The following is a 27,986-nucleotide window of genomic DNA, read 5'->3' as shown; positions in this document are numbered from 1 at the left end:
AAAAATTTTAAAAATGCAAGCTTGGGAAACATTTTACCCAGGTCTGTGGTTTCCCCAACTGCAAGAATGCTCAGAGGGTCCATTGCTGGTTTCAAAGCCATCTCAGATGGGCTTTGGGTTTCTTCACGAGTTGATTTTCCCATGACAGCACTCCGATCAGATGGTGTAGGTTCTTTATTGCAGTCCCAGCCATGTGAGCCCTGAAATCTAACATGATTATTTGATCCACCCCTGCCCCTCCAGCCCCTACTCCTTAAACCTCGACCTCTCCAACACCTTCGACCCCGCCAGCCTCTACCCCACATTTTCCTGTAACAGACAAACAGAAGCAATGAAACTCCAAAATAGACCTTCGATGCTCCACTTTTAATGGCACAAAACTCTTCCACCTCTATGCCTCACCCAAATTGTGCCGTTTGCAAAACTTCTCCCCTTTCCTGCTTTTCCTTCTCAAGCTGTAGCTTTTTCGCTCGGTTTGCAGCTGTTGGGTAGTTTCTGGAACAGATCAAAAAAAGCAAATGCAATTTTACCTTCAGTTCCAAATTTTTCTAATAAAGTCGTAAAATATTACAAAAGGAAATGGGTGTTGTAGAAGAGGTGCTGGATGAAAATGCATTCAAGACATACTTTCTCCTCTCCTCTTTCCACTTCAATATTTCTTCCGGCGTGTCCAATTTAATACGTTTTGCTCCTGGAGCATGGGCCTGAACGAAAGGTACAGTAATATTAAAATCTTCACAAAATAACCTAATAAAACACATGAATTGTAAGCTTATACAAATGCCATTCTACTCACATTGTACCAATGCAGTCGCAAGATTTTCTCGTGAGCTTCAAAATTGCAGCCAATTTCTGTGCACTTAAAGAAATAAAAAATAAAAAATAAAAAATGGAAGAAAGAACCAATATAATCCATTCTTGCAATGTACAAAGTCAGTGTGTGTTGCTTTATATTGCTGCGAGTTTCAAAGAATTGGTATTAATAATACAAAGGAGGAGGAGGTCATGAATGTCCAAAAGATCACAAGACATATTTCTAGCAGTGATAAAAGGAGACTGGTGGTTGATCCACATGCCTGGTGTTGACTTAATGGTTAGGGTGGTGGGCTTGGGATCCGAGGATCCTGAGTTCAAATCCCACTCGGCTGTTGAATTAAAACCAGGTGGGGTCGACTCTGCCTGTCATCCTTCTGAGGTCGGCAAAATGAGTGCCAGCTTGCTCGTATCCTGTGTTGGAGTGGCGACCCGTCCAGGATTGCGACCATAACCAAGGAAACTACTTTGGCAGCACCAACGCTCTGCACAGAGTCTGGTCCCAATGGATGGTTGACCCACACCTTGGTTTTTAGGTATAATTTCAAATGGTTGAGTCTCTACTTCAGGGTATTTTTTTTAACATTGGAGCTACTCGAGTACTGCAGTTGTTGTTCCACTAGAGTTTTTCCATGCCAAAACTAAAAATACAGAAGGTAGTTAGAATTTATTAAACATATAAAGTAACAAACCAACAACAAAACTAATTTGTGAAGAACATTCCCAATGCAGAAAGCATTTTGAAGTACGTGGATTATTCTTTCGTATGCAGCCTATGGCTGCTGGTTGCGTCAATGCTGGGAGCACGACTGTGCCACTGATGCCGTGCCCCCCCCTCCCCCGTTTCAAGTTAGCTGGTACAGTACTCATTTTGCCAACCCCGGAAGGATGACTGGCTGTCAACCTACCTGGTGGTACGTAACGGATTGACGGACTCAAACTAAAGACCCTAAGATCTTAGGTCTTAACCACATTAACCATTGAGCCAACACCAGGCTTGCTTGGAGTAGGTGGGGGAAAATATGGCACGTTATTTGAAACATTAGAAACAATGCACTTTTTTGAAAATCCCACCAAGTTACAACACATAGAAATTTAACATTAATGACAAAATATCCCATTCCTCAATCACCTTCTTGTGCTGTGCCAAATGCTCATTGTATTTCTCCTGGTTTTTGAAGCTGCGGTCACAGGCATCACAGGAAGCAAACACATGCACTGGTTTATTGAACCTTTTCTTCTTTGGCTTCAGGGGGAAAAAAGAAGAGGAAGAAGAAGAAAAAAAAAAAGATGTAAAAGACAAAGTTCAACCATTGGAGATGCTCAAATTTTATGAAAAGTTCAATATATAAATATCCATTAACAAATTCAATTCTACAAATATTCACATTTTTGCAAATTATTTTTACTCTTCCTCATAAAGGTGCAGAAGTTCAGGTTTAGAGATTCATTTATTTTGGTAACAGGGATGACAATGCCTTTGTTTCAGATTTTGTAAGACATAATACAACAAGAAGCTCTTAAATGCATTTAAATCCCAGGTTTCAGAAAAGCAGTTGATCCACCAATGCAGGAAGAGAGACTATTATTAGAAGAGACTAAGACCAGCAAAGTATTCTTGTAACCTCCAAGGAAGACAATTTTTCGAGCAAGTACTCTAAACATGGGTATCTGACCTTCCCCATCTGTGCACTGCACTTCAACAGACTTTAAAATAATAAAAAAAAAACTGTCATCAAAGGAATCATTACAACATCTTCACAAATGTTTTGAAAGTACAAGGTACATAAACATGAGGTACACAAACTTTAATGCCCTCTTCGGTATAAAATTAATTATTAAACTGCTCATTTCACCCATAAGCTCCAACGTTGCTGGGTCCCAAACCCCACATAAGGAAGGAGGAAGGTTGGACTCTGGGTCAATAACCCATCTCCATGAAAAAAAAGGCAAGCAAGCAATCACAAACACTGGGGCAATACCCCTGGGTGCTCACCTGGCAGCAGCTGGATAAGATAACCAGGGAACCACTGGAAGGCATGGATCACCAACAAAATATGTAACGGGGAAGAAAGTAAATACCTATGGAATTTTATTTTTTTGATGTGGGGAACAAACTTTGGTACATCACGGGTGAGAAAGGTTGTTGTTAAGCATACCTTAATAGTTACATATCCAATACCATAAGACTGGAATAACCTCATCCCCCCACCCCCCACAGAAACACCAATCAAACCACCTCACAGCAATTTAACATACAATTAGAAAAGGTACACGAGAATGGCACTCAGTAGAGTGTATATCTCTTCCAGCCTCAACAGTTTATGTTTTGTATTCCACCGATTGGCAGGATCTGGATCCGGACTTGAACAAGAATTAAATTGGCTTGTTCTCATCACCTAACCAACTCATCCACAACTTTTTGAAATATCATGCTACATAATGTTTTGGCCCCATCTCTCACGAGTGAAGAATTACTTGTAAAATTTTTTCAAATTCGCACACCTCTGTCCAGATTTGGATCTTCACCAAAATCTGATCGATTGGAATTTTGAATACGGTATACTAATATAATCGGAAAAAAAACAAAAAACAAAGATCGGCACATCACCAACAAAATGAAATAAAGGTGTTTATAATTTTTAAATATCGTACAAAATTGTAAAAGCTTTGATGCACTCGGCTACACCTGGAACAGTGGAACGTGTGACGTTATGATGTACTGGGAAGTAGGTACAGTCGGTTTCAATTTTTAACCATCAGCATCCAAGCAATCACGTTTTTCTTGGCCATCGTGGCTGTTTTAAAAGCAATTTCTAATTGGTTATTTTATAGGCATCAGGTGTGCTTGAGAAAGCCTGTGCCGATTATCAACACGGCGATCCGTGATCGTCATACCGGGACGATGAACCATTTTTAATACAAGTTGACGATGGAAGTAAAACAATTTCGGTGGTTGGCGGGGGATAATAACCATTCTCATCATGGGGAAAACAAAAGCCCCCATGTGAGAATGTTTTGAAAAATTATCGTGCGTCAATGATGTGGACGTCATATATGAATACATTATGGACCATTACGTATTTTTGGAACCTGCGTAGAAAAAAGAAAAAAAAGAAAAAAATTATTTTTTATACCGATGTATATGGTATATCGATAGCGGGGGGGGGGGAACAATACCAACAGAACCTACGTTCTACCCTATGGGTGAGTGGTGCACTCACTTTGGTGCCTCGAGGAAGAACGCACGCAGACAGAGACAGACGGACAAACAAACAGGGGTGAAAGCATAACCTCTGTCCGCCTTCGGTGGCAGAGGTAAGGAGAAGCAAAAATCGAATAGAGTTGGACTCACAGGCAGCACGGAAGTCAACCACCTTTGGACAATTTGCTGCATAGCGATGTCTGGATACCACTGCGAGATTGAGATCTTCGGGCTTTCGTGATAGTTGCCCTCACTGTCGAGGGAGGTAGCCCGAGCAAGCGGCCTATGCTCATGAGACGCTGCCCATGCTCGTTCCGTTTCACAACATCAAATTTCACATCCAAACTAATACCTTTACGAACTCACCTGGCGGTAATACCTACTGGACTTCTTGTTCGTCGTTTTCCACTAATGCTGATTGCTGAAGGGATTTTTTGGAAAAGTTTGATGAAAAAGCAAGTGAGTCCTTGACCTGATGCTGCCCGAGGCATGGAGAACAACACTTACACGGTGAAACTATTTAGGGGAGTGTACAGCATGGGAGAGCAACATAGATGTTGTGGTGTGGATTGGTGAAACTACACCGCGTTAAAAAAAACAACAGAGACACCAAAATTACGGAAGGTAAATAGAAAAGTGTTCAGTTCTGTCAATGGCGTTGAAGGGGATCCCAAACACAACTTTTTTCCCACTGAAAACCATTGAAAATCATTAATTACGGTCCAATTTGAAGATAAATTTTTTTCATTTTTTTGCCAATAACAAAGTGTCGAAAAAAGGAGCCCAAGATGACGTCACACTATTAACTTGCCTTGATCCAAATAGAGAGAGTGTATTTTGAGCACTGATTCCGATACCGATTCCACCGCCATGAGCAACTCTGAAGGTTCTCAGCATGTTGAAACTGATCAGTGGGATTTTGAAGAAACGGTTGAAGACACAATTCATGATGGAAAAGCTTGTGGAAAATTATGGAGCCATATCATTCCGAGCCTTGTGTGAGAAGATGAAAATGCTGGTCACATGTTCACTACAGATTGGTAGGCTTTGTTTTTCTGTTCAATTGATGTTTGTGAGGGAGAGATTTTGTATCAATTGATAAATGGGTTTATGTATGACTCCAGCAGAAATACCTGTCATCACCCGACACCGCCCAGGCACACTTGGACACTGCGGACAAAATGGGTGACAAATGTTTTGTCCCACCGTTGCAGGCTGAGCAGGTGTCTTGTACGTTACGGGATCGTCCTGTGGTGTACGTTACGGGATCCTTATGAGACTAAGGATTTGTCACTCCTTAGGTGTCATTTCCCTGGTCTCTGTTTATGCTCCGAATGAGGCGAGTGATCTCACCGTGAAGGATGCATTCATGCCACGCTCGAGTCTGTGGTTGATCAGTGCCCCAGACGAGATACACTTCTAGTCTTGGGGGATTTCAATGCAGACTGGAACTGGTAGGGATGGTTATGAGACGTGTGTTGGCCCCCATGGGTCTGGAACTGTGAACCTGAACAGCAATAAGTTCTTGACTTTGCAAGAAGTCATGGACTTAGGGTGGCTGGTTCATGGTTTCAGCACCCACAGGCTCATCGCAGGACTTGGTATTCCAACGCTGGTGGTGTGGCAACGGAGATGGACCATGTCCTCGTTGATGGTCGCTGGAGGATGATCCATAACTGCAGGGTCTACCGGAGTGCTCAGTTCCTCAATACTGACAACCGGCTTGTTGCAGCAACTCTTAAGTTGCACCTTAAATCCAAGAGAATGGTGCCATCCCAGCCTAAGCTGGATATTGGCAAGCTCAAGGATGAGAGGGTAGCTGAGGAGTTTGCGAATAGGCTGAATGGAGATTTGGTGGGTCTGGGTGCTTTGGAATATCCTGAAGAGTTGTGCAGTGCCTTCAAGACCACTGTCCTTGATGTCGCCGGTGGACGTCTTGGGACTCACCGTAGAGCAAAGAATAATTTTGTCTCTCAAGGGACACTGGATACCATTGACCAGAGTCACAGCGCCAGGCTGAAAGGCAGTGCTGAGCTGTTCAGGGAGCTGAGGCGTAAAACTGTACATGCGCCAAGGGTGGACAAGGAGGCCTATGGGTGAGGAATCTGTGAGGGGGTAGAGCATCACCTGTGGTCAAGCAATTCTCGTCCTGCTTGCAGGGAAATTTGCGCATTGCATTCATCTAAGACCATCCCTCAGTGTACTAAGGTTAGAGCAGAAGGTGGTAGGCTCTTGACAGAGGAGTCCGAAATGAAGGCCCGCGGGGTCGGTTACTTTGAGCAGTTGTACCAGGCTGATCCACCAGCTGTCGAGTTGGACGTCAGTGGTGTTACAGTAACTTGCTGACCCCCCAATCAACTGTGGTCCACCTTTGTTTGTGGAAACACAGGCTGCGGTGAACCGGTTGAAATGGGGTAAAGCTCCAGGGATCTGTGGCATCCATGCTGAACTTCTCAAGACTGGTGGAAATGCTGCACTCGTGTCGTTGCATGCAGTTCTGTGCTCTGCCTGGAACACAGGCACCATCCCAACTGACTGGAAGAGGGGCCTTGTTGTCCCTCTCTGGAAAAGGAAGGGTGATCGCCAAGACTGCAACAACTACCAAGGGGTGACTCTGCTCTCAGTGCCGGGCAAGGTCTTTGCTCGGATAATTCTTGATTGGGTTCGCCACCATCTGCTTGAGCACCAGCGTCCAGAACAGTCAGGCTTTACACCAAAGAGGTCAACGATTGACCGTATCCTTGCTTTTTGGGTCCTCACCGAACGCAGACAAGAGTTTCGGCTGGGGCTGCTTGCAGCTTATGTTGATCTCTGTGAAGTGTTTGATTCAGTGAATCGGGATGCCATCTGGAGGATTTTTGGTCTGCGTGGGTTGCCACCAAAATTGATTGATCTGATGTCTGAACTCTACTCTGGTACTGAGAGTGCTGTGAGATGTGGTGGTACCATCTCTGACTTATTTCCAGTTATGACTGGAGTTCCTCAGGTGTGTGTACTTGCCCCCACACTTTGCAGCACTTGTATGGACTGGATTCTAGGGAGGATGTCAGAGAGATCAAGCTGTGGTGCATCGTTTGGGAATGTCAAGATCTCTGACCTTGATTTCGCAGATGATGCAGTCATCTTTGCGGAGACTTTCGATATCCTTTTGGGGGCCCTTGAGGTGCTGAATGAGGAGTCGGAGCCGCTGGGATTACGGGTTTCCTGGGTCAAAACTAAGATCCAGGCTTTTAATGACATCTTGGATGCTGCTGTCCTGTCTGTATCTGTTTGTGGTGAGGATGTTGAGCTCGTGGAGAGATTCACTTACCTTGGCAGTGATATTGTTACGAATCTGGAAACCATGCGCACTCAACATTCAGGTCCCAAAGTTAGTTATGCCGGTAAGTACGTGTGAGATAGGTCCCTTTCCTTTTTGTGTAGTGGGAGACTCGAAAACGTGCGTTGTGACGCCTTTAGTGAGGTTATTACATCAGCCATCTACATCCCATACATCCACCATCCCATCTGCGTGACCCAACCAGCCCATCACGCTCCATCCCCACAGACGAACTCCTCTGGTACGACGATTTTCTCAGGGCAGATCCTGTTACTCTCTGCACGAGCGAGGCCACGTGGCCACGAGGAGTAGTCAGGGCTACCGAGCAGGGGCCAAGGCTCTGCCTCGGAAGGGAACGGCCAAAGGCCAATGAGAGACAGACAGCGAGATGATTCTTGCCAAGGCCCCGCCCTGTGTGGGAGGAGAGATAGCCCCTGGGCAGTGCCAGAAGAGTGGTGGAAAAACGGGAGTGGTGTGGACGGAAGGTCGTGTGTCATCAGTGTCATTGGCGTGAAGAGTTCGGTGGACAAGAGTTCTGTGGACAGGAGTGGAGTGGACGAAAGGAGCCGTGGTTGTTGTTTTACGCTTGTCGGTGGCTGCACGGAGAAGGCGGTTTTGTTGGCACGTGGACGGATCGGAGTTCGAGTGCCCCGACGATTCGCCATGCGGGTTCCGTCCCGAACCACGAGCCTGGCACGAGCTCTGGACCGTGCCCCGACGACCATTAGCCATCAAGTGCTGCATTTCCGAGCACGCTTCCCTGCGACGGCAGGTACTCTTTTACTCTGACCTCCAGCTCGTCTCTCCTCACGGCTGCGAGAGGAACAATAAAATCCTGGTTTCTTTTCTTTTGTGTGTGCGTCTGAGTGTGTTGGGCCCATCTGTAAGTAGGATTGCATGAGTGTTTTCCTTTCATTGTACATTACATTTCTTTATTGATGATAACTCTGCTCTGTGTCTCCCCTCCCCGATTATTCTTTGTAAAATAAACCCGTTAAATGTACCAGCTCGTTTTCTGTGCTTTCTCCCATTGACCTAGCAAGGTGCATATTGAGAAATTGTAAAGCCATTCGTGCCGTAAATTGTTCATTTGGTCCGGCGCGGCTTTGGCAACTTCCGCTCGGTTACGCCGGATCCGAGTCGGTGATAGCGACTCGATTCGGACAAAGTCGGCCGAGGGTGTGGTTTCCCCGGTAGTTGGACGGTGTGAGTACTTTGGTAAATTGGAATTAGACAAGTGGACCCTACCTCACGCCATCAAAATATTGGCGACCACAGTCCTCCAAGTGACCCGTGACCTTTCGGAGTTGTCCGAGAGTCACGACCTAAATTCCGAGTGTTCGGTGGGAGACGACTCCACTGCTCCACCTAGTGGTCGTTTTTCACCACCGAACCCCGGCCCACAACAATATTCATGTCTCTGCTGGCTGTGAATCAGAGGTCAATAGATGTTTGGGTCGGGCCAGGGGAGTCATGAATTCACTGGATAATGGTGTGTGGCACTGCGGGTACCTGTGCGGGAGGACGAAAGTCTGAGTCTTCAGGTCCTTTGTGCTTCCAGTCTTGCTCTATGGATGCGAGACTTGGACTCTGACCAGAGATCTGAGACTTTGACTTAATTCCTTTGGTACCAGGTCTCTTCAGAGAATCCTTGGCTATCGCTGGTCGGACTTTGTGTCCAACGAGCGGTTGCTGAGAGAGACTCAAATGAGATTTGTTACCTGCATAGTCCGTGAGCGTCAGCTGCGGCTGTATGGACACGTGTCTTGTTTTCCTGACGCTGATCCTGCTCCCCAGATTCTCTCAGCGAGGGAGCCTCGTGAGTGGAGGCCAATGGGCCGACCACGTGCCTCGTGGTTGCAGCAGGTTGATCGGCATCTCAAGGAGATGGGAGGGGACCAGGCATCTGTCTGGGGGATGGCCAGACGAAGGCCCCTGTAGTACCGTCGGAAAGTGGACGCAGCGACGCGCTGCTTTGGCGCATGCTCCCATACCTGACCTGACCTGGGGTGGGAGTGGTGCTCTGGGGCAGAGGGTGTGTGGTGGTGGTGGTGGGTATTGTGAGGGGATGAGGCAGGGAGGGAGGGTGTGAGATGGTGGTGGGTATTATGAGAGTGATTGTTGGCGGGGGGGGGGGGGATTGTGGCATGGTGGCATGTATTGTGAGCGTGAAAAAAAGAAAAAGACAAGTTGAAGTGAGGGTATTGGGTGATGAGGGATGATGGAGGGGGGAGGGGGAACCTGAAGGTTTTAGCATTCTAGGTAATATTGTTGTGGGCCGGGGGTTGGAGGCGAGGAACGGCCGCCAGGTGGAGCAGTAGAGCCGTCCCCCACCGAACACCCGGAATTGCAGGTCGTTATCTTCGGACAACTCCGAAGGTCACAGGTCATTTAAGGACCGTGCTCGCAAATTCTCTGATGGCGTGGGGTAGGGTTAATAGCCAAATTTCAATATACCTAAGTACCCATTTCGTCAAATTACGGGGGAGGTCACACCCTCAACCTCGGGAGGAACGGGCCGTTTACCGAGCCCGAACCGGGTGTAACCTGAGCGGGGATTACCAAGGTCCGTCGGTCCAAATGAACAATTATGGCACGACGGCCTCCTTAATTCCCAATACGCACCGTGCAAAACCAATGAAAGATAGTGACAGACAACGAGCTGGTACATTGAACAATCGGGGTAAATTTATAATGGGGCAGGGGAGCACAAAAATAGCAGAGTTAAACCGACTATTAAGAAGAAATGCACGTAATGTAAAATGCACTTAAACAATTGCTATTTATAGACTGGGCCAACAGACACACACACACACCCAAAAGAAATGGTGGCCGCGGCCTTTATTTGGCCCTTCAGCTCGGGAGGGAAGGCGAGCTGAGGGCAAGAGTCTGCACTTGCACCTGTCTACCTCGTGCGGTCTGGTTGAGCTTGTCCGGTGGCGGGACTCGAACCCACCGCCTCAACGCAGCACCAAACACCAGGAACGAGGGATAGAGCGACGGACGCCAGCCAGCACGAAGGCGGACGAGGTGAGAGACGACGAGGAGACTGGCGATCAAGGCCGAAAAAGCTTTCACGGATCAGACACACCAGGCGAGGCAGACCCAGCCAGCCAGACAGAACGCGCCGATCGTTCTTCCTCACGTGAGGTGGGAGGGATTTCTTTCCTGGCCACTTGCCTCCTGATTGGACGGTTGCGTCGCAAGATTCGCTGGCCGTCCCTCATTGGACAGACCCACGGTAGGCGGGAGAACTCCCACCCTTCTGGGTGGAGTCCCGATCTGACGCAATTGTAGCTCCGTCTACCTCCTCACTTAAGACCACGTGCGTAATGGCGACCGGGTTGAGTGAGGGACGGTGCCGCTGTTGTTGTTGTAAAAAAAAAAAAAACCCTGACTAAAAAATAAACCCGCAGCGCACACATGAAATTCCCATTAGACATAAGGGACGGGACCCTAACTATAAACACATACTTATCGAAATAACTGAACTGCGGGGGCTGCTGACTGTCTGTGTGCAAAAGGCTTCCAAATCCGTAACAATATTATTAGGGTTGGGCATACAACCATACTTTATTTGAAAGGAGTGTTTTTTTATGGCCAAATTTCACGCTGATCACGAATCCGTTGAGCTTTTTGACATAGGATGATGTCTTTGGTTGGTAAAATGCAAAAATTAAAAATGGCCGCTAAATTTACCCACTTTGCAGGTAAAATTTGATAATTATGGCTTACTCGGGCATGTAATATTAGGGTTGGGCACACATCGACTTTTTCTCTGTTGTCCCGTTAAAAGGAGTGTTTTTTTATGGCCATTTTTCACGCTGATCACGAATCCGTTGAAATTTTTGACCGAGGATGATGTCTTACTAAGACATAATTACTAATTATGTCTTACTAATTATGGCTTACTCGGGCATGTAATATTATTACATGCCCTAGTAAGCCATAATTATCAAATTTTACATGAAAAGTGGGTAAATTTGGTGGCCATTTTGATTTTTTGCATTTTACCAACCTTAGACATCATCCTAGGTCAAAAATTTCAACGGATTCGTGATCAGCGTGAAAAATGGCCATAAAAACACTCCTTTCAACGGGAAAACAGAGAAAAAGTCGGTGTGCCCAACCCTAGTATTATCTTGGAGAAGTAGATGATACATACTTTCTCTCCATTATAGACAGACAGCGGTTGATTTGTTTTGTAGAAATTTGTGTTGATAAGATAATTGTTTTGTGATGCTTTTGTGGTAAATTCCAGGCAATGGCAACAGTTGCACGATTCACCACTCAAATTGTCCGTGTACACGTGCTGGTAGCTGGATGGAGATGGTGTTACAGTTTCGAGCGACGGCGGTTTCTTCTGCTTAAACATGGGGATAACAACCTCTCTCAATCGTGGTGGATAACCACAAGAGCTGGACATCTCTTTTGTTTCATTACAATGATCTGTAAAATGTTCCGAGCACAAAAGCAAGCATTTTCTCGGCCCGATTCACACTAGTCTTTCAGACAAACCTCGTCCAATTTCTGGCAGACTTAGGCTGTTTCGGCCATTGGTGTAGCATGAAACCATTTCAGTTTGTAGTACTATACAAGCAAAGGACGCATCGACTCGGCATATTTGTTGAACATCGAAAAATATTCTCTGTTTGAGTTAAATTGTTCTGCGATGTAACCCGTTGACAATACGAATACAACAACGGTCGACTTCCTGATGCGACGTCAAGGTTAATTTGAAGATGATGACGATTAATCGCAAATTTACCGACTTTATAATTGGGAAATCAGAAAGACACATCATATCCATTTTATTGGGTATCAACGGATAGATCAGTATTGAGGTGGTCTGAGTGTTTGGGTTCCCCTTTAAGTTGAAAAAGTGCAACTAGAATGAGTGTAAAATAGAGGAATAAATACACTTTAAATAAAAATACCTTTGGAGAGCTGTTCCATCCATTGTTCCAAGTTGTGATGTTATTCTGGTGATGGTTCCCTGAAAGGTGGGTGGGTGGGACGGGTGGGGTGTGAGAAATGAAAAAGACAATTTCACTGCCAAGACCTAGTGCTTGACTATTGCCATTGAACAAACAGCTAATTGTAGTCCTTAAGGCCAAATAAAATTTTAAAAAACACCAGCTAATTATCCCTACCCGCTTCCATTTTTGAAGCAGACTCCTTTTTTTTGTTATTTGGTATTTTGTGAAACATCCTGAAAAAAAAAATCCATATCGTCGAGTACAACTGGCACCATTCTCTGAATCGATCATTTATTCTTAAAACAGAGTCGCAGCACTGAGTGCTCTGCTGCCGCTTTCCACTCACTGCGCTTTTCATTGCCGTGCCGTTTCCCGCTTCCGTGACGCTTTTCATTTGTGAAGGTGGTTTTCATGTGCTTGCAAATTCCGGCTCGAACTAAAGTCCTGAAGCCATGGTATGCTGGAGCAATTCTTGATGGGCTACGCTCACTGTGTGACGTTTAGTCTGATTTCGCTTTTGGCGAGTTGGACCAGGGAGAGGCCATACAGAAGCAAGACCAAACAGCGCTGGTGAGTCCACATCCCACATGTGTAACTCTGTGTATTTAAATCAATGCTTCCTGTAGATCTATACAGAAAGAGGGCACAGCGAATAATTTGAATATGCACAGAGTGTGTCGTGTTTTTTTGTATGTTGCCATACATTTAAATATTGTTACGGTTGTGGAAATTCGCATTACACCATAAAGGGCCCTCAGGTGAGATATCTCCATAGGTACATGTGTAGTTAGCCCAAACCCGTTGTATAGAGGGAATTTATGTGATCCATCCGGGCTGCGACGCTTTGAGTTAGTCGTTTTTCTTTCTCTATCTTTTATTTCAAACAAACAGCATCTCAACAACCACGCCATCCCCACCACAGCGCCAACTACACTACAACAACGCCACACCACCACCTTTGCCTTTACCTTCACAACTTCATCCCACATCGCTTCTACGGCCATTCCCGCACCACCTGTGAACACTGAACGTCGGGCTGTCTCGGGCCCGTTCGGCGATTGGTGCCGAACGCACCGAGCCGTGAGCGCGAATGGCGGCCTTTCCGAGGGGAAAATTCGGATCAGAAACGCTTCACGCCCACTTCTCCTTCGTCCAATGGGCAAGCGTGAGGCGGCTTGGCCCCGCCTCCAGGCGCGTGGAGGTGAATTCCGTCTAGGTCCGTCTATGCAAATTTTAGGATCAGGGGAGGTTCACGCCCATTTTTGCCCGACCAATGGCTGACCGGGGGAGGGGGGGTGGGGGCGGTGTGGGCCTGCCTCCAATTGCGTCCTGATCCGGGAATTTGCATATCGGCGCGTCCTGAGCGCTATAAAGGTGCGAGCGGAAGGCGACTCGTGCGCTGGAGTTGAGCGAGGAGGAGAGTGTGTCGTAGGGAGTAGCTTTTGGAGACAAGGAGCGTTGCGTTGGTGGAGTCGAGTCGAGTGCGCGCGGTGGAGCTGCAGGCAAGGGAGCTCGGGTCCGAGGCAAGGAGGAAGGTGGTCGGCGACGAGGTTGCGGTGTGGGGGATCGCTTGTCTCATCGCGGGACCCAAGCCAGCCAGCCACTCCCCTCCCCCAGGGCATCAACAATTTCCCCTTCCCCCATGCTGAGATAGTGCAAAGGGGGGCCCCGTTCCTCCCGCACCCCAAACGTGGTGCCAACAAGCACGCCAGGGGCCCGGAGTCAGGGCACAGCGGCGCGGACACTTTGCGGCTTGCCCGCCAACGCGTCACGAGGACGCGGGTAAGACCTCCCCGGTCTCGTGGACCTGGCCGCTCCTCCAGGCCCCGCGCACATTTGGCCTCCGGGCCTGTCTGCCTCCTTGTCTGTGAGGGTGGCTTCTTTCTTTTGCTTTTGTGTAAATGTGTGTTGGCGCCGTCTGTGAAGTAGAACTGTATAAGTGTTGCCGTGTGTACGCGTTAGTCGGTTGTATTTCATTTGCTTTATGTGCATTTTGATTCTGTATGGCTGTATATACGTGCTTTCCGTGTGCCGCGGAATATAATGCTTGCTTGTTGAACTGTTCTCGCTCTGCTTCGTCTCCTTCCATTTAATTGACTCTCCATCCTACTTCACGTAAGGGGTTCATAGTGGGTGCAACATCCCGGTAATTAATCGGAACCGTCAAGGCCGACGATAACACCGCTCGGTTATCACTGTAGCACGGAACGGACCGCTTAAGCGGTTCGTGTCTGGAGTCGGCCTGTGGCGTGATACGATCGCCCGGTCGACCATTCGCGCAGTTACTTAGGTAGATCGAATTTGGTGAGCAACCCTATCCTGCGCGGGTGGGCAATTGGCACGATCGTGGTGAGGTTAAACCCCCACCCGTGACTAGCTCCCGGCGTTGTTCCGAGAGGGTCACGACAGAATTGTCCGTCCGGTGGGCGACGTGCCGCGATTCGAGTTACGTGGCCGTTTGCACGCCGGCGGGTGCGAATTTGCAACAATATATTTGTTTTGAACTGTGGATTGTAATTTTAAATCGACCTCGTGAATGTGTTGGTGACGTGTCGGGTATATGACCTACGTGATGATATTTATTTGGGAGCAGAGAACTGACATGTCTGATACTTGACTCATGGCATTTTTTTTTGGGGGGGGGGGGGGGTTAAAAAAAATGGCATGCCATGTACATGGTCATAAGCTTGCCTGTTGGGTCATGTTGTCCCTGTCAGTTTGACACAAAAAGCGTAATTCATGTAGTCAACATGCCAGTTCCCCCACCCCCCAAAATCAGTTAGCGGGGGACGCAAGATGCACGCGAGTAGCGTAGCAGATGCAAGATGGCCATCCAACTCCCAGAGCACAACACTGCGAGATCGTGGCTGTGCTGTACCTGCAATGTTGAGTGAATTATGTAGCTACAATCCTGTATATATATACATATATATATATATATATATATATATATATATATATATTTTTTAGTGGCCTAATGGAGGATGACCACCAATTTGATCTCTCAAGATAACATGGATGTTGGAAGTTCTCCTCAGGGGGTCTGAAGCTTTATGTCAGGCTGAGAGCACAGCTCAGATTCCATACCTCTGTAAAACACTCATCTTTGAGCTGGGTTCGATTCCCGACCCGATGATACAAGGACACAAGGAAATCGAACACAGGTGCAGGCCATTCAGCCCATCATGCCCAACACCACCCCAACCCATCGAGACAAAGATCCAAAAAATAGCTTTTTTAATTAATTAAATTATTTAATTTTTTGTAGTTTTTGTATTTTTTCCCCCCTTTTCCTTCTCTTCTCCCCCTCACCTTGCCAGTTGGGTGTGGAGGGTCTCAAACCATGGTGAAGCCAGGTGCCGGGAGCCATCCACGAAGGACAGGGTGTCGATGGACAGGGTGTCGAGGGACACGGTGGACCATATTGGAATGGACCTGGCGGATATGCCGGAGCGAAATGGCGCGGGTCCTGTTGGAAGGCGACGCTCCATTGGAACTGCGATTGATGGTCGAGGAAAGGTGAACAAGCGGGATCATAACTATTCATGGAGAAATCGGACGATAGGAAAATCCAATGAAGCTCCAAGTTATGGAAACCTCAACGCGCGCGTCCCTCACCACGTGAATCGCTCGTTGTTACCACTTCCGGTACAAGCATGTGGGTTACGACTACGACTACTACTACTTCTTCTTCTTCTTCTTCCTCTCGGGTTTCGTGGCGATTTCAGAGCCGTGAGGCTCTATATACGCCACTCAACTAAAACACACGTTCTCTTTCAGTGAAGGTGATTATGTTTTCTCCCCTTTCTTTCTGTCTGTTTGTCTGTTGTGTACAGGATACCTCAAAAAGTTGTGCACGGATCCGGATGAAATTTCGTGGACAGGTTCGGTGTGTGACGAGGACGAACTGATTAGATTTTGGTGAAGATCAAGATCCGGATCCGACTACTAGAACTTTAAAAGTGAATCTACACCAATGAGAGACATCTCAAGAACTTGTGGACGCATAATTATTTATTTGTAATAATTTCAACAGTTGCTGACGTGTTAAGATAACAATAACCTCGTGTATTAAGATAACATTGAGCCAGGTTACATCAGGATGAGCCGGTTTTGTGGGACTCGTGATTTTTAATTTTTCGCCGCGTTTCGCGTTGCGAGATATCTCTGTCTTCTTCTTCTTCTTCTTCTTCTTCTTCTTCTTCTTCTAAAAACCTTTCGGACTCGACTCTTTTTTTTATACAGGATCCGGATCTCCTTAAATACTAAACACTTGTACACATCCTCGCATTGAGGGTGCCTTTTGAGAGCGTCTATCATCAACTTTTAAATATATTCGGACATTTGCTTTAAAGTTTCGAAAAGTTCACGTTACTATTTAAAGATTATTCCATTTAATGTATTGTAATTTCGTAAATACACTATTTTCTCGTCATGAACGACGACGATCGTCCATGACGAGTCTCGCTATTGGCTCCGTCAAGGCACGTGACGAAATATCGGAAGTTGTTGTTTTTTTTTTTCTTCTTGTTCTTCTGGTGAAGACAAAACCTTTAGGACGCGGCTTTTCGACACATTTGTTCTTGGTTTTTTTTTATTGAGGAACTAAAGTCCTGAATCCTGTGAGTGACAACAACATGGACGTTTGTTGGAGGCTCCTTACTTTTCGACACACTCTTACATAGGAACGGAGGACAACGGGACCGAAGACCTCCAGCGAGGCGATTTTCGGTGTCGTGGTGTTTTTAAACTTGTACAGATATAAACGTTGACAAGAGACCCGGGATAGATACTTCGCAAGCAGGAAGGAGGAAGACATCTCTTGTGCATCTGTGGACGTGAGGCCTTACCGTGTGTCTGTGTGTGGCAGTTTGACTGTGTGATGATGTAAAAGGAAATGGTTATATAATGTAAGTAGGTATTCATTTGGGGATGTCATCAAACTTGCGGATCACCGGTATCTGCACGTCCTCGGTCGCCTCGTGATGTTTGCGAGACGGATGAGGGTTCTTATGGAGAATCGGGGTTGTCATGGTTATAGAGCTTCCGTTTTCAGTTTGAGAGTTCGGTGGTTCGAATCCGGTCCCTTCGATGCACACTAAACACCTCAAACATTGTGCATGCTCCTTCACGCTCTGCGTTGTTTGTTTGTTTGTTTGTTTTTAAAGGATAAAGCACAAACAAACAGGCATTAGGTTGGCAACCGTTACACAAGCTTGATGGGCTGAATGGCCTCGTCACGCGTTGAGGTTCCTGTAAGTGAAAGTGAACTCGTGTAACATAAACTTATTCAGTGGTTTTTTTTACCTTCGCATTCTGCGAAAGGTTATGTTTTGGTCGGTGTGTATTTATTTGTTTGTTTGTTTGTTTGTAATCTTGTGATTCGTATAACTCAAAAAGTGTTAAACCGAATTGCATGAAATTTGGTGGGATGATTGGTTATTAGCCAGGAAGCATTCGATTAGATTTTGGGATCGTTCGGGTCAAAGGTCAAGGTCAAGGTCACGAAAAGGTCAAAATCGTCTTTTTACGATAACACGGTCAATTTTTATTCAATTTGCATGCAGCTAACGCCAAAATGTTCAGAATTCAACGCCTCATCTTGTGATATGCAATATGACACAATGACGCCCATACTCTTGTTACCGGTTAGGGGTCAAAGGTCAGGGGGGTCACGACCTTGAAAAATATGCGGTTTTTGTCATAACGCGGTCAATTCTTGTCCGCTTTACATGAACCCAGCACCAAAATGTTCAGAATTTAATGCCCAATCTTGTGACACAATGACGTCATAACACATGTCACCGGTTGGGGTTAAATGTCGGGGGGGGGGGGGGTCACGCCCTTTAAAAATATGCGGTTTTCGGCATAACTCAGTCAATTCTTATTCGATTTGCATCAAACCAGCATCAAACCAGTTCCCCACACTCATACCAAGAACAAAAAAGTAGTGGCGGCGAAGGTATGCGCTCTATGAGTGCCCGTTTTAGTTTACTCATGAGGATGCTGACAACCAGCCGATGATTGAGCATCTTTACGTGCGTGCGTCCAGAGTTGAGGAACACATTCGACTTTGAGCTCTCCAGAGGTTGTTAGATGGATTTTTATTGAGTACGAGTTAGACTGGTGTCTTAAGGGGGGTGGGGGAGGAGAGAGGTGGGGTGGGCGGGTGGAGGGGTGGGGTGGGGTGGGCGGGTGGAGGGGTGGGGGTGGGGTGGGCGGGTGGAGGGGTGGGGGTGGGGTGGACGGGTGGGAGAGAGGTGCAGAGGGGTGGTAGGGGAGAGAGGTGCGGAGGGTTGGTAGGGGAGAGAGGGGTGGTAGGGGGACGGAGGGGTGGTAGGGGAGAGAGGTGTGGAGGGGTGGTAGGGGAGGAAGGGGTGGTAGGGGATAGAGGGGGATGGAGGGGTGGTAGGGGAGAGAGGTGTGGAAGGGTGGTAGGGGAGAGAGAGGGGGAGAGAGGGGTGGTAGGGGGACGGAGGGGTGGTAGGGGAGAGAGGTGTGGAGGGGTGGTAGGGGAGGGGTGGTAGGGGATAGAGGGGGATGGAGGGGTGGTAGGGGAGAGAGGTGTGGAAGGGTGGTAGGGGAGAGAGGGGGATGGAGGAGTGGTAGGGGAGAGAGGGTGACGGAGGGGTGGTAGGGGAAAGAGAGGTGGTAGGGGAGAGAGGGGTGGTTGGAGAAAGAGGGAGGTGGTGTAGGGGAGAGAGGGAAGGAGGTGGTGTTATGGGAGAGAGGGGGAGGGGTGCTAGGGGAGAGAGCAAGGGGGGCAGGGGCGGGGTAGGGAGGGAGGGGGGCTAGTAGAAGGTGAGGTAGGGGGTGAGGTGGGGAGAGTAATGCCTCACCAAACGTTGCTACACACTACGGGAGGGATGGGTGTGAGAGAGTGACAGACAGACAGGCAGAACAGTGCTACATTTTATTAGGGGGAGAGAGGGACAGAAAGGTGAGGGGAGGAGGTGGGCTCAGCAAAGAGAATGATATTGTTTCGAATTAGCCAGTTCGGACAGCCACGCACGACCGCTTAAGGCCCAACCGCAGTCGCACGTCCGCCGAAACCCGGAATTCAGTCGTAGCTTCCGGACAACTCCGGAAACCTGCTACGGGTGCCTTGATGCATCATAAACTGTCAATATTCTGTCCACGCGGTACAGGGTTAATCGCCGAATCTCGATATACCTAATTATCCGCGCAGACAGAAGTACAGAGAATGCATACCTCAACGGAACTCGTACGAAAAAGAACCGCTAAGCGCGCTCATTCCGTGTGCGATGCCGAGCGGTTTTAATCGCCAAGTTCCGTCGGACCAATTGACCCCTTTAATTTGGCTTTAATGGCCGGCTAATTTCCCGAACGCGCCGTGGAAGTAAATGGGAGGAAATGACGCAACAAGCAGATTGACATTCTAACAATGTAGGCATTTATTTCAACAGGCAAGCAATCAATGGGGGAAGGGGACATGACACAAGCAAAGCCTACAGCCAATGTCTATTATGTACAGGAACGCACTGAACCAACAATTCTACTTATAAAGACAAGGCGCCACAGACTTTCATACAAAACCCAGGAAAAGAAACGGGCTCGTGAGCCTTTATTCCAACTCGGAGCCTGGATGACTGAGGGCTCACAAGAGGCCACGCAGGTTACCTTGCCGCCCCTTGTGGCGACTCGAAGGACTTTGGGTCGGTGACCCCTGGTGTCTCTTGCTTGGCCCTTGTGTCGCAACACACCAGTTGCTGAGCGGCCGGGCGGCTTGAGCAGCTTGGCGAGCAGCTTGCTCGGTTCCCCTCAGTCATCTGGCCTCCACTGTGGCCTGGTCGGTCGGGCCTGGCCGGCGACGCGCTCGGAGGAGTGAACGGGTCTTTTTCTCTTTTAGAGTTGATGCTCTTCGTGTCCCGTTCACTACCTCAGCGTCGCTCGACCGTCTCAGGGCCGTTCGCCCGGACCACGACGCAGCTTGCTCGACTCCACCGCAGCTGGCAGGACCTCTGGCGTGCACTCCTCTCCGACGACCTCCGACTCTCGCCTGGCGCTCCCTTCTTCTCCTCTCTCTCCGGGAATCTCATCGTCTCCAGAGAGCGACGAATATCCACGAACTCGTTAGAGTTCCGCCCTTATATTGGCCCGGGGCGAGCCGCTCTTTGATCTCTCACCCGAGGCCGGGCTCCGCCCACTTTTCACCTCCAACCTCTCACCCCTGGTAAGCCTCGCTGGGAACCCCATGTTCGATGTCACGGGTTGGTGTCGGGGAAACCCTCGTTTTGATCCGTTTATGCAAATCGGCTCGCGTTGTTTGTTCAGGAGATGGTTGGCGTTGTTTGTCGATGGTGAAGAGATGACAGTTGCTGTTTGTTTCGTGTTGTAGGAGATGCTGGGTTGTGAAGATGGCGTTGTTTGTTGATGATGAGGATGTTGTGTTGTTTTAAAATAACAGATAGAGAAAGAAAAATTGCTACCTCAAAGATTCACAGCCCGGCACATGAACAATTCCCTTTCCACATCGGTGGGGATTCTAACCTGAAACACGTACTTATCGAAATAACTGATCTTTGGGGGAACCTGAATGATGTTCTGTGAATTTCCACAACCGCAACAATATGTTATGCTTATTGACCCCACGACCCCACGACCCCACGACCCCACGACCACACACACACACACACACACACACACACACACACACACACACACACACACACACACACACACACACACACACACACACACACACACACACACACACACACACACACACACGAGAACTGTGGCAGGAGCATTTAATACCCATGCTATCTACCTGGCAAAGGTCTGCCTGCATGCATGCTTGTACATGCAGTGTGCACCTCTCTGGTCAGCTCACTCCAAATCTGATTCGTAAGTGCCACAGTCCCCTCAACAGAGAGGGAGGGGTGGGTGAGCAGGGGGAGGGGTGGGGTGTGAGAGGGGAGGGGTCTGAGAGGGAGCGAGATAGAGATACAAGCCGGTAGGCGGTGATGGGTCGCCGAGCATAGAAACTATAAGATATAGAGCAAAATGGATGTCATATAGCGGATAGGAAATCACCTTAAGATTATGCATATCAAATCTCATCCAGTTCCATCTACTGATAACTACTCTGTATCCATTTGAATGAAAGTACCGAAAATGCGGGTTGGGATCGGAAATCCCCAAAGTTAGAGGGGGTGCTGTGGGTGAACAAAGATCTAAATTGAAAACCCGGCTCGATCGTTTGTGCACAATGTATTCCAGACGATTAGTGTGAATTTTCATGACCATCCGACCATAACCCTAGGAGGAGTAACATTTGGCGCGAAGGCACCTCCAGCTCTTGCATATTATCGATTTTTGCACTAATTGACCTTTGACCCCTGACCTAAGCGAAATCGGTCAATATGTCCTGAGGCAAAGTTGTAGTACTCATTGAGTACCATGAACCTGCAAGGTTTCATTCGTATCGATGCACTCACCTGGTCGCTCAGGGGCCTTCAATTTTCGCGCATACCCTAATTGTCGGGAGCACTGCGGGTAAAGTATTCCATATTTCACAAAAACTGTAATATATTTGATAGAGCATCACCTGTAGATCATTCGTGCCAAATTTCATAACCCTACGTGGGATAATGGCTTTCAGAATTGATTTTGCGTGAACGGTACCGATTTTGAAGGTTTTTCGGTTGTTGCTAGGGAACCAAAGCGTTCCGAGCAGCCATCACAATTTCCAAAGCACTTGGTCTTAAGATGTACCTACCACCCGAGTTTGGTCAGAATCCGCCCACGTATACTCCCAATTATGCTGATGACAAACATCCAAACAAACAGACAGAATTACTGACAATAAGGGTCACCTATTTCGGCGACACAATATATATATATATATATATATATATATATATATATATATATATATATATATATATATATATATATATATATATATATATATATATATTTTATATATTGTTTCGGAAATGGCCCTTAGTAGGCTACTAAATATAGGATTAGCTCAGATCCCCCATTAAATGCATGTTTAGCTAGGTTGTTCGGTAAAATGGATGTTACATGTGTGTCGGGAGGTGTAGGATGCATGTTTATTGTTCGTACAGTGGTGGTGTGCCGAGGGCTTCTTCTTCCTCCCCTCTCCGGACGATAGGCCCTGCTCAGTCGGCTGAGGGGGAGTGGTCTGGAGAGGGAGGTTGAGCTGGGGGGAGGAGTTTGTCGGCTTCCAAAAGGGGAGGAGCGAGTGGCTCGCAGCGAGCGAACAAAAAATAAACTGTGGTAAAACTGAGCGCCGAGGTGGCGCCGATCGGCTGTACACGGAACAGCTGTGTCTGTTTTTTCGTGAGGACGAGCCGAAAGAAAGGCAGGGAAGGCAACAGAGAAACGACGAGTGTCGAGTCACGATCTGCTGGATGAGCAGGGGCTTCGAGGCGAGCGAGAAAAGGAAAGGCAGTGGTGAATCGGCCGGGAGAGAAAACTGAACCTGAGGGTCGAGTCTGCCATCGGCCGAGAAAGAAAAGGTGGAACTGAGAAACGACTGGTGGGAGTCGTGATCTGCTGTGTAGGGGATGGCTGTGTCTGTCTGCAATCTGCTTTGTGAAGGAGGCAGGAGAAATGACTTGAGGCTGCCTGCACGTCGAGTGGGCGATCGACTTTCATGAGACGGTCCTCGACACGTTTGTCGATCCGCCTGCCGATCTGCCTGCCGGAGCCCAAACACCTCTATTTGGCCTTGTCTGGTGAACAGGCCAGGTGAACAGACTTGTATGCTGGACCTTGTGGGAAACCAGCAGAGACCCACCGTCGATCTAACGGTCTTGTGCCGTCGACATTGCGCGGGGCTAGAACGCGCTGAGGAGGGCGTGCGCACGCGGTGCCTTGAGAAGAAAGAGTACGGCGTCGCCATCTTGCCACGCGGCGTGTTCGAGCTTGGGCTCGAATCCGTGGACTTGTTACGAGCTTGTTCGCTTGTTACAAGCGACATTCGTGCTTTTGACACTTTCCTCTCGTCCATGAAACATCACCAAGTACTCTGTCTTGTCTGCATGGTGTCTGTCTGTCTTGTCTGCATGTTGTTTAAGCCATATCTTGGTAGGGACCCCCTCAAAACCTGTAATCTGTAGTTCCCAAGTTAAGAACGGGTTAAAGATTGTTGATAAAAACATTGTCGTGAATATTTTGCTTGTGTTGTGTTCCCTGATGTTCCCCAATAAATCTGGTTGGTTCGTATGAAGTTGCCGCTATGGATCAATTCGTGTCGCGTTGAGGAACGATCCGTTAGATTGGCATATAAAACCAAAATGGTTACAGACTGGCAGAAAACGCTCGGCATCTGACAAAACCAGTCTGTAACCGGGGTTCTATTTCCCCAGCTGGTAAGGTCCAGGATTACGTTGGTATCGCGATTGAAGACGCGTGACCCGAGGCCTGTGCCGAGCCAGCCGGCATTATAAACCCCGGAGATGGCCGGAGTGGGTTGAGAATCCCTCCGTCGCTGAATCCTTAACAATATTGTTGCGGATTCGCGCCCGCCGGCGTGCGAACGGCCACGTAACTCGAATCGCGGCACGTCGCCCACCAGACGGACAATCCCGTCGTGACCCTCTCGGACTAACGCCGGGAACTAGTCACGGGTGGGCCTTTCGGCCTCACCACGATCGTGCCAATCGGCCCCCCGCGTGGGATAGGGTTGCTCGCCAAATTCGACCTACCTAAGTACCCGCACAGAGGGTAGACCGGGCGATCGCACCTCGCCGCAGGTCGACTTCGGACACGGGCCACTTCAAGCGACCCGTTCCGTACTATCGGGATAACCGAGGGGTGTTATAGTCAACCTCGACGGTTCGATTAATTGTTGGGCGTCTTTAGCCCACGACCAACCCTTTACGTGAAGTAAGATGGAGATTCAATTAAAGAAAAGACGAAGCGAAACGGGAAAAACAGTTCAACATAAAGCACATTTATTCCGCGGCAAACGGAAAGCACACATATACAATTATACACCAAAAGCAAATGTAAAAGTGACACGACAATTCTGCACAAAAAGCAAATGTAAAAGTGACACGACAATTCTGCACAAAAAGCAAATGTAAAAGAGAAACACAATGCAGATCTACTACCGACTACCGAGCACACGGCAACACTTATACAGTTTTACTTCACAGACGGCGCCGACAACACATATACTCAAAGCAAAAGAAAAAGGGACCACCCTCCACTATGAGGGGGCAGACGGGCCTGGGGCCGAGACCGCGTCGAGCCTACCCGTCTGGTGATGAGTCGCAAAATGGCGGTGGCGCCCCGACTCCGCGGGCCTCGCGGACAGTGTCTGGCAATGGGGTGGGAACGGGGCCCCCTTCTCGCACTATCTCAGCGCGGGGGGAAACAGGAGGGGGTTGTTGATGCTCGGGGGGGGGGGATGAGGATATCTTGCTGGCTCGGGTCCCGCGACGAGCGTCTCCACCACGACCTCGGTCGCGTTACCGGCCTCCCCTCTCCGCAGCTCCCCGACTCTGACATGAGCGCCCTCTCGACTGCCTTCACCGCCGCCGCCACCTCTCCAACTCTCCACAGCTCCGTCCAACTGCTTTCTCCGACTCTTCTCTTGACTGACTCTTCCCAACTCCACTGCCCTTTTTGGCGAGCGAACGCGGCCCTTTATAGCCCCCGTGGCTTCGCTCCTTCACCTTCGACCCTTTACCTCTGGCTGGCTCCCCATTGGACAGAGGAAAAGTGGGCGTGAATGCTTTTTGATCCACGAATCTGCATATAGCGATTATACTCCGACGCACCTGGAGGCGGGGCCAAATCGCCCCACGCTCGCCGATAGGACGGAACAGAAGTGGGCGTGAGACGTTTTTGATCCGATTGCTTCGGAAAGGCTGGTGTTTTTGCACCTGCTGCTCGGTGCGCGCCCTGCACGAGTCCAGGATCGGCGCCCACAAGCGGCGCGGGAATGGCGGTGATGCGATGGTTGCGAGAGCGAGATGTGACGGTAAGGGTCGTGGCTGTTGGTGTGAAGCGGCGTTGCGGTTGGTGGTTGTTGTGTGATGGCTGTTGAGACGTGGTTGGTGGTGGTAGTAATGGCGGCTGGTCCAAAATAAAGATAGTAAAAGAAAAACGGCTATCTACAGGGGTCGCAGCCCGAATGAATGACATTTATTCCCTCTAAACAACGGGTTTGGGCCTAACTACACATATACTTACAGAGATATCTCACCTAAGGGACCTGAATGGTGGTTTGCGAATTTCGTCAACCACAACAATATATAGGAGAGAGGCAGAGGCCATTTTTCTTATTTTCTGTGAGTTTTCATTCATGCAGAAACTGATGGATTAAAAATGAGGATAAGCTCAAATATTATCTCGTGCATGTTATTATATAGACAAGAACAAATACACCTGTGCGGGAGTGATGGTCATCTCTGCGAGAAAATATATCGCCTCCTGAAGGTAGGGCAGTTTTTGCAAACTTTGAAGTCACGTGACACGAAAGTGAATATCGAAAATCCGGCCCGACCAAATTTAGATATTGTCCCAAAGATTCATATGCCACAATCAAATTCAAGATTGCTTGAGAAATGTAGGAGATAGATTTTGAAAATCATCATTTTCGCATGAAAATCGTCATTTTCTCATTTTTTGCCAACTTTGAAGTCACGTGACACGAAAACGAAAGCGAATATCGAAAATCCGGCCCGACCAAAATTTAGATATTGTCCCATGGATTCATATGCTACAATCAAATTCAAGATCGCTTGAGAAATGGCGGAGGAGATAGAATTTGAAAATCGTCATTTTCGCAACTTCAAAGGCCTCGTGACCTTGACCTTGACCTTCGGTGACTTTGAAAGTCATACCATCATGTACGTCTCATCGACCTCTATCAGGATCACTAATGACCAGATCTCCCGCTTCAACTTCATTGTGAACGGACGGACGGATCGTCACCTCTCCTCTCAACACCAATATTATTAGGTCATGCTCGAAGAGATGACCGAATGATATTTGTGTGGTTAACTATAATTTTTTTGATAGGCAGCTTCACAAGATTTATCCAGATAACATGATTGCAAACAGGAGTGATAATGATTGTACAGTTGCTACATATCTGGATGTGTTGGTTAGAGTTGGACAGAATGGTTTTAGTACAAGTGTATATCATAAAGTTGATGATTTCAGTTTCCCAGTTGTCTTGTACACCTTTCCAGGTTGCAATGTACCAATTAAAATGGGTTACAATGTCTTTTCATCTCAGCTACTTAGATTTGCAAGAATTTGTTCAGTAAAGATGATTTTGTGGAACGTGCTGAGAATATTTTTTCCATCATGTTAAACAGGATATTTGGCTGATTGTTTGATCAGGTCTTGTGAGAATGTCTTTTGACTCCATCATCACGTTTTATTTAAGTTTGGTTGGTTTTTGTGCAAACAAGTTCCTATTGCATTGCATTTGATACAATAATAATAATAAAGAAATTATTTTAGTGAAGTAAATTATTTAATTAATATTATTGATTTTATATATATAGTATTAAATAATGGAGGTATTTCGATGAAAATACAATAAAAATTATTTTTAAAATACATTATGAATAAGCATTGAAATAATTTGTTTGTGGTTGCTAGGATATGCAGTGCAGTGTGTTAAAATCGGTTATTTAATGACAGTTTGAGTCCATGGTTAGATGGAGGTGCTGTGTAATGGACATGCCAACAAGGTAGTGTTTTTCGCTTAATATATTATATCAAGTGGGGTATGAATAAAGTTATTCGTATGTAGTTGTACTTTAAATATAAGTAATAATTAATTAAGTTTGAATAAGGATATTGCATTGCTGTGTTGACTGACTGTCTGGACACAACTTTGAGGTTGTGGGTCCATTGATGTTGAGTAATCTACTGATGTGGACCTGTGACTGTGGTTGTGGGTCCACCGTTTGGAGAGGTTCTGGGCTGAAAGGATCAAAACCTCGATGAAAAATGGTGCCCAGCTGATGAGCCGGGCAGATGGGAAATTAGTCAATTGCTTAAAAGTTAAGGTTCGAACTTCAAATATAATTGCTTTTGTTAAGTACTTACCAGGACAGTGTGTGTGTGTGTGTGTGTGTGTGTGTGTGTGTGTGTGTGTGTGTGTGTGTGTGTGTGTGTGTGTGTGTGTGTGTGTGTGTGTGTGTGTGTGTGTGTGTGTGTGTGTGTGTGTGTATTTAACCTCCGCCATCGAAGATCGGAGGTTAGTTTTCACCCCTTTCTGTTTGTTTGTTTGTTTGTTTGTTTGTGAACAGTATTACGGAAAAACTCCTCTACGGATTTCGACGAAACTTGGTGGGGGGATTAGGTATGATCCAAGGATCAGGCCATTAGATTTTGGACTTGCTCCAAAATCCAATATGGCCGCTATGGCGGCCATTTTGAAAAAATATTTGAATTTTTTTTTTTTTGCATTTCTTCATGTTATAAGTGATTTCCAACAAAAAGACATGCCAAAATTATAATTGCGGCTGATTTTGGAACTTCAGGTGGATATACCCACATAAAATCAATTTCTGTCTCAAGGAATCTAGTTATGACGAATGAATTGAGTATGTAAAAGGGAAAGTTGCAATCCATAACTCTGTGAGCACTGTTGACGTCAAATTGAATGAATAGGATATCAGGTTCACTTGAGTGACCGAGCAGT

General features: G+C 47.3%; 2 protein-coding genes across 2 annotated transcripts in view; one reads left to right on the top strand and one right to left on the bottom strand.

Annotated features, from left to right (window-relative positions):
- Positions 1–15,999, bottom strand: part of NUFIP1 (nuclear FMR1 interacting protein 1) — a 47,888-nt gene extending 31,889 nt beyond the window's left edge. The window contains exons 1-7 of the mRNA XM_085882040.1: positions 15,629–15,999; positions 12,275–12,333; positions 1,946–2,059; positions 797–859; positions 628–704; positions 403–495; positions 38–309 (exon numbers count right to left, since the gene is read on the bottom strand). Coding sequence (XP_085738166.1) covers positions 38–309; positions 403–495; positions 628–704; positions 797–859; positions 1,946–2,059; positions 12,275–12,333; positions 15,629–15,863 — 913 coding nt within the window. The 5' untranslated portion in view covers positions 15,864–15,999. The remainder of the gene's footprint in view (positions 1–37; positions 310–402; positions 496–627; positions 705–796; positions 860–1,945; positions 2,060–12,274; positions 12,334–15,628) is intronic.
- Positions 16,000–16,826: 827 nt separating this feature from the next.
- Positions 16,827–27,986, top strand: part of CLDND1 (claudin domain containing 1) — a 32,352-nt gene continuing 21,192 nt past the window's right edge. The window contains exon 1 of the mRNA XM_085882041.1: positions 16,827–17,154. The gene's annotated coding sequence lies outside the window, so the exon portion shown is untranslated. The remainder of the gene's footprint in view (positions 17,155–27,986) is intronic.

Source organism: Eptatretus burgeri, chromosome 5, assembly GCF_056783735.1.
Source record: "Eptatretus burgeri isolate ZD-2024b chromosome 5, Ebu_testis_v1, whole genome shotgun sequence".
Lineage (NCBI taxonomy): Eukaryota > Metazoa > Chordata > Myxini > Myxiniformes > Myxinidae > Eptatretus > Eptatretus burgeri.
Note: the sequence above shows the minus strand (reverse complement) of the source record. Positions and strands in the feature narration are given on the sequence as shown.